At 51.8% G+C, this 7,500-nt stretch overlaps 1 protein-coding gene across 1 annotated transcript; it reads left to right on the forward strand.

Moving 5' to 3' along the window:
• The first annotated feature begins 850 nt into the window (after positions 1-850).
• LOC147966077 (GDSL esterase/lipase At3g53100-like) lies at positions 851-2,794 on the forward strand. The gene is made up of 3 exons (XM_087528624.1): positions 851-1,338; positions 1,438-1,568; positions 1,809-2,794. Exons 1-3 carry the CDS (start codon positions 1,059-1,061, stop codon positions 2,514-2,516), a joined length of 1,119 nt encoding a protein of 372 aa, XP_087384750.1. The 5' UTR covers positions 851-1,058; the 3' UTR covers positions 2,517-2,794.
• The last annotated feature ends 4,706 nt before the right edge of the window (positions 2,795-7,500 follow it).

Below are 7,500 nucleotides of genomic sequence, written 5' to 3' on the forward strand. Positions count from 1 at the left end.
AGGCAAATCGTCGAACACCTTGCGTCCGATGGGCGTGCACCCGCCGCTAAACTGCCCCTCCGCGGCCGAAAACGCCCAGCTGCTGTTGGAGGGGCTGCCGCGGCGAACCTCTGCTATTTTTCCGGCGGGGAATGGCTATCTAGCGGTGAAGGACGGCGGGCGGCGCCGGGATATCGCTAGTGGCGGCCGAGGGCGCGGGGGGTGGGAGGCGAGTCGGGGAAGAAAATCTTGACTTTTCACCTGACGTTGAGGGCGAGCCGCGCTTTTTCCTTGCGCCGGAGCCCCCGATCGCCCCTCAGTGCGCCGGATTCGGCCTGCGAGCGTCGGGCGAAAAAAAGGGCCGAACCGGCGCTTTCCGTCGTCCTGGGGACGTGACTGAGGCGTTTTTTTAACGCCAATGCCGAAAAAATGGTATGAGGAGGTCTATTGAGGACGCGGCTGGAGATGCTATAAGAACTGCAAGCAGGCCGTTTTCATAAGAACTGCAAACCAGCTGTTGGGTCGTTGGATAAACTGTTGAAAAGGAGACGAGTCACAGTCATGGTCTTGCATATGGATCACGATTCATGCAATGTGTTGCGCCACCCAGGAAGTGGTAGTATTGGTCACAGCACGCCACGAAATTGCAAGTGACCAACACATCCATCCACTCCATTGTTGGGAACCAAAAAAAAGGAGCTTCGTGAGATCTTCTCGCTGTCATTTACTCATTCAACAGACCGATCGCTTCACGGTCAAGACTCACAGAGAGGCCGGCCCCTAACCGTTTGACATCTCGTGCGTGCGTGCGTGCTGATGCAATCAGCAGTGCATCGTATCTACCGCGTATAAATACGCAGGAGGGCCGGGGCCTTGCTTGGACTCACAGGTAGACGCTTGCCCCGCTACCATTCCAAGCACATATTCCCGCGGGCATCCCGCCACCTAACCGCCTACCTTGCACCGCAATTCATCCCCCATTCAGCAAACCCAAAATAGTGGAGCAGCCCCGATCGGAATCCTGTTATACAGATACGGATACGGGCGTAGCCGGATACAGCTAGCTAGCTGCAGGCGCCATGGTGGGGGTGAGGATGGTGTGCAATGGGAAGGCTGTGGCGGCGCTGGCTGCGGTGTTTGTCGTCTGCGCCGGGGTGGTCTCGCCGGCGGCGGCGAGCGGGCGCGAGGAGGCCCACCTGGTGCCGGCGGTCTACGTGTTCGGCGACTCCACGGTGGACGTGGGCAACAACCAGTACCTGCCGGGGAACGCCGCGCTGCAGCTCCCCTACGGCATCGACTTCCCGCAGTCGCGGCCCACCGGGAGGTTCAGCAACGGGTTCAACGTCGCCGACTCCATCTGTACGTAGTCCGCCCGCCCCGCCGGCTTGCACTTGGTTTCCGTTTCATTTGTCAGATGAAGCTAACGCAAGTACGCAATGGTGCAAACTGGAAATGCAGCGAGGCTGTTGGGCTTCAAGAGGAGCCCGCCGGCGTACCTGTCGCTGACGCCGGAGACGAGCCGCCAGATCGTCAGAGGCTACCGTGGCGTCAACTACGCCTCCGGTGGATCCGGCATTCTCGACACCACCGTGAGTGCCGCTGCCTCGGATTGTGCGCCTCTTTTTTGTTCCAAAGACATCTTAAATTCTTAATCCGTTGGAGTTACTTTCATATGAGTTTTATATTCACATTCATCTGTCTTTTACCCGGCATAAAACAACATATTCATCCGTCTTTTTCTGAAAAATAAACTATCCCCATTTGTTCATCTTTTCTGTGTAATTTCTAGTACTAATTTTGTTTCATGTCGGCATCGAACGATCGATCAGGGGAACACCCTCACGTTGACTAAGCAGGTGGAGTACTTCGCGGCCACCAAGTCAAAGATGACGGAGAAGAGCCGTGGCATCGACGCGCTGCTGTCCAAGTCGCTCTTCCTCATCAGCGACGGCGGCAACGACTTTTTCGCCTTCCTCCGGCAGAACCTGACGGCCAGCGACGCGCCGTCCTTCTACGCGGACATGCTGACCAACTACACGAAGCACGTGCAGACGCTGTACCAGCTGGGAGCGCGGCGGTTTGGGATCGTCGACGTGCCGCCCATCGGCTGCGTGCCGGCGGTGCGGGTCACCTCCCCGGACGGCGAGACCGCGTGCGTCGAGGCCGCCAACGCCCTCGCCAGGGGGTTCAACGACGCGCTGGGGAAGGCGATGGCCAGGCTCGCCGCCGCGCTGCCCGGGATGAGGTACTCCGTGGGGAGCTCCTACAACCTGATAACGTTCATCACGGTGCACCCGCAGGCCGCCGGGTTCAAGGACGTGGCCAGCGCGTGCTGCGGCGGCGGGAGGCTCGGCGCGCAGACATGGTGCGGGGCGCCCAACGCCACCTACTGCGCCGACCGCAACGACAATGTCTACTGGGACGAGGTGCACGGCACCCAGGCCACCTCCAGCAAGGGCGCCAAGGCCATCTTCGCCGCCCCCGTGAAGCTCGGCTTCGCCGCGCCCATCAACTTCAAGCAGCTGGTTTCTTCTTGATCGCCGGTCGAGTCATTGCACCGGACGGACACGATCTGTTGTCAGCTCTTAATTTAGTTGCGAGTGTTCACCCTTTGATTAAGGGAGGGGAAAAGAATGGGTAGCACACTTTTTGATTCTTTTGTAGATCGGTGGAGATGCAATAGAATCATAGAGAGGGTGCAGTGATGCATGCGATTTTATGTTCAAACAAGCGGCCAAATGGCCCGAAAATACACTCTTGAATAAAAGAAGTGAAGGTCCAAACAAATAAAAAGGTACGTTGTGTGATCGATGAACTCGCTGAGCTCGAGTTTGCAATTTGATCAGTGAACTCAACACACTTATTGGAGGTTGCGAAGTGAGTTGGGTAATAAACCGCGTCGGCATCATAGAGGCACCCACTCCCTTCAAGAAATAAAATGAAAAAGAGAACGTCATAGAGATGCATATCGGAAATGCCCTTGTTGGCTTGTTCACTGTTTTATCCGGTGGATCCTATTCGCCGCCGCCAGGCGGCAAATAGACTCCGCGACCCCCGCAGCGAGGCACAGTAGGCCGGCCCAGTTCGTGGGCTTCACGCGCGTGTCTTGCGTCTGTCATTCACATATTTTCTTTTCGTTTTATCTGCTGTGGGTTTTGTGTTCAGATTTTTTGGTTTTCTTTTCCTTCTGCATCTTGTTTTTTTTTCTTTTTTGGATTTTTTTCTTCTGGTTTGGTTTTTCTTACGGATTCTTTTGCTGTTTTACCATTTTATATGCTTCTATACTATAAATATTTCTTCAGTATAATACAATGAACATATTTTATATGCGCTGAATATTATTAATACAAATTGAACTTTTTTATGTAGAATGAAATATTTAATTTATGCTGCACATTATCTATATACAAAGCGATTTCTTTAATGTGCAATTATCTCTTTTTAATATAAGGGGAACATTTTTTTTGTTTAAAAATGCACAACAAACTTTTTTTAATACAAGAACAATGCCCATGTGTTCCAACTGGATATAAATATTCTACTATATTAGCTTGTGATTTATCTTCCCATATTAAATATTTATCAAATCTAGCCTACTATTTATCTTATATTTTGATGAGAAGTTTGGTAACTAAATTAAAGTAGAATTGGTTCAGATGGTAAGTAATTTAAGGTGATTGATTATCATATAGGAAAGGTTGGACAAAAGGATGATGGAAGAAAAGTGAGATATACGTTCTTTTTAAGTAGTCGAGATTCGATGAGGAATTTGATAAATAAATTAGAGTGGAATTGGTTCAGAAGATAAGTAAATTAAGGTGACTAATTATCACATGGGTGTAACGCCCGGATAATTAAGCTACAGTAATTCCCTGCTAATGATGCCACATCATCATGATTACTGTTGTTAAACTCGCATTGGTTCGAATCCGGTCCGAATTCAAATTCAAAATAAAGTCAAACAATTAAAGTTTTCAAATGTCAAATCTAAAATGTTCAAAGTGTGGCAAATAATCTCTGGTTATCTGTCATGTTAGAACCAACCTCTTTTGGATTCCCAGGTGCCCCTGGAAATTTATTTAGTGATCCAGCAACATTTAAAATTGGCATTTCCAATTTCTAAAATTGGTTAGACAACTCCTTTTGATCTTAAACTTTTTGTGACTCCTAGAAATAATGTGCTTGATTTATGTGACAAGTCCCATATGTAACAAAACTCTTTTAGTCTTACAAGTAAATAGAAAATAATAGCTTTATATGAAAACAGAAATAAAATGTTAAAAAGAAAACAAGATAGAGAACCCCCTTGGGCTGGCCCAACTTCCCCCTCCTCATCCTCCTGTTCACAGGAGGCTTGCTGGCTGCCCGAGCATCGTCCATGGCCGGGGATCGCCACGCGCCAGCCATCCGAGCCTCCCCGGCGAGGATAAGACCGTCCTTGATGCCTAGGGTTTCGCCCGTGTCCACTCCCTCTCGTAGTTCTCCCCCTATCATCCCAAATCCTCCTCTGCTATCTCACTCGAACACCGTCGTCGCCATGGCCGCGCCGTAGCCGTGGCCATGATCATCCCCGCGCCTCGCTGACAAGTGCACGGGCTCCGCCAAGCTACGCTACTCCCGCTCCGGCCCCGAGCTAGAGCTCTACACCACCTCGGCCTTCGGATCGAGCCCGTCTTCATCCACGGCCGCCGGCGCTCTTCCTGCAAATGTCACCGTTCTGCTGCTCCTAAGCTACCACCGGGCCCTCGTGTGCCTCCCCAGTGAGCTCCACCTCGTTTCCCTCCGTTCCCCTCCTCGATCTGTTGTTGGTGCTGCTAGTTCCGCCATGGCCGAAGCTCACCGCCGCCGCTAGCTTCGTCATCGCGCGCAACGCTGTTGCCGCTCACCCTCAAGCACGACCTCGTGTTCCTGGACTTCCCAGGAGCCCGATGCACGCACCCGCACGCCTGGCCATGCCCCGCAGACCCCATCACATGCTTGTCGTCCTAACGCCCGGAGCTTCGCCCCCCGCACCGCTCACACTCACCTGCCGCGACCCGCGCTGGCTACGCGCGCGCGTCGCCATGGCCACTGCCGCCTGTGCGCGCCCCTGGCCCCGCTCGCACGCCTCGGTCATCGCCCGCGCGTGGCCGTCCCTGTCGACGGAGCTCCAAGCCACAGCCACATCGTCGCTCGCCTCGCACCCGGGTGACCCTCCTGCTCCTCCTCTCCTCCCACGCACGGCCTACTGCTTCTACATCAGCTGCTGTCGCTGTTCGTCCAGCCCCGCGCCGGCCACTGCCTTCCAGCGCCGTGCCGCCCGCCCTGCTCGCTCCGCTCGTCGCTCCGCGCTCCCCTGCCGCCCCCGCGGTGCCTCTGCGCCGGTCGCCATCGCCAGCCGCCGCTCCCGCCCACCGGCGCCCGCGGCCCGCTCCCCGCAGCTTGCCCACGCCGCGCCCCGGCGCCGCCCCGCCGTGGCCTCCGCCGCCAGGAACAGCCCCGATCGGCCGGCCTCGCCTCCCCCCGCGTGATGGGCGCCTGGGTGCGCCCCTCACCCACGTGCCTGTAACCCGTCGCCCGTTTAGGCCCCGTGGGCCACTGACGTTGGGGCCCCACGCCCCCTTTTAAATAAATAAATAAATAGAAAAAATCAATTAGTTAATTAATTAATTAAACAGTTAATTAGCTTAACTAACTCGGGATTAATTAGCCTAATCACTAGTTTAGTTAACTAAACTGTTAGGCTAGGCTAAATAGTACATGAGAGGGGCCCCACCCCCTGTTGACCAGTCAAACGTTGACTGGTCAACTGGGTCCCCTGGCCCGCATGTCACCCTCTGGTACATCTCTGTGTACACAGATCTGGGTGCACATAGCATTTTAGCTATTTAAATTTCGAATTTAATAACAAATACAGAATATTGTTAAAACTTTGAAAAAATGTAGAAAATAATCCGTAACTCGGATGAAAAAGGTTTCTACATGAAAGTTTCTCAGAACGACGAGACGAATCCGAATACGCAGTCCGTTTGTCCGCCACACGCCCCTAGCATATAGAACATGCAACTTCCCCCCTCCATTTCATCTGTCCGAAAATGCCAAACTTCGGGAAAACTTTCCCGGATGTTTTCCCCCTTCATCGATATCGTGTAGCATCGCATTAGAGCACGTCTAGCTCTGCATGTTATCCTGTTATGCACTTGCTTGCTATATATTTACTGTTTCTTTCCCCTCTTCTCTCCGTTAGACCCCGAGACCGTTGCTGATGCCCTGGTGATCGTCTACGCTATCGATGACCCCTCCTTCTCGCCTGAGCAACCAGGCAAGCCCCCCTTTGATCATCCCGATATCGCCCATTTCCTTTCTCTCATGCTTGCATTAGATTTTTCTACTGGAACTGTTTGCTCCTATTCTGATGCATAGCCTGCTTTTGTAACCTACTTATTGTTACCTACCTGGTTATCCTAAACTGCTTAGTATAGGTTGGTTAGTGATCCATCAGTGACCCCCACCTTGTCCATGTTGCCCCTGCTTCATCATCGAAGGCCCGATCAACAGGATCGAAGACCAGGCCCCGGCACCGCACATCACTTTCCCCTTAGTTGCTTGACACTACTGGGTTACTATCGAGTGCCGAGGGTGAGACTGTTGGAAATATGCCCTAGAGGCAATAATAAATTAGTTATTATTATATTTCCTTGTTCATGATAATCGTTTATTATCCATGCTAGAATTGTATTGATAGGAAACTCAGATACATGTGTGGATACATAGACAACACCATGTCCCTAGTAAGCCTCTAGTTGACTAGCTCGTTGATCAATAGATGGTTACGGTTTCCTGACCATGGACATTGGATTTCATTGATAACGGGATCACATCATTAGGAGAATGATGTGATGGACAAGACCCAATTCTAAGCCTAGCACAAGATCGTGTAGTTCGTATGCTAAAGCTTTTCTAATGTCAAGTATCATTTCCTTATACCATGAGATTGTGCAGCTCCCGGATACCGTAGGAATGCTTTGGGTGTACCAAACGTCACAACATAACTGAGTGGCTATAAAGGTGCACTGCGGGTATCTCCGAAAGTGTCTGTTGGGTTGGCACGAATCGAGACTGGGATTTGTCACTCCGTGTAACGAAGAGGTATCTCTGGGCCCACTCGGTAGGACATCATCATAATGTGCACAATGTGACCAAGGAGTTGATCACTGGATGATATGTTATGGAACGAGTAAAGAGACTTGCCGGTAACGATATTGAACGAGGTATTGGGATACCGACGATCGAATCTCGGGCAAGTATCGTACCGATAGACAAAGGGAATTGTATACGGGATTGATTGAATCCTTGACATCGTGGTTCATACGATGAGATCATCGTGGAGCATGTGGGAGCCAACATGGGTATCCAGATCCCGCTGTTGGTTATTGACCGGAGAGTTGTCTCGGCCATGTCTGCATGACTCCCGAGCCCGTAGGGTCTACACACTTAAAGTTCGATGACGCTAGGGTTATAGGGAAAGTACGTACGTGGTTA

This window comes from Triticum urartu, chromosome 6A (genome assembly GCF_056163025.1).
Source record: "Triticum urartu cultivar PI428250 chromosome 6A, HENAU_Tu73, whole genome shotgun sequence".
Classification (NCBI taxonomy): Eukaryota; Viridiplantae; Streptophyta; class Magnoliopsida; order Poales; family Poaceae; genus Triticum; species Triticum urartu.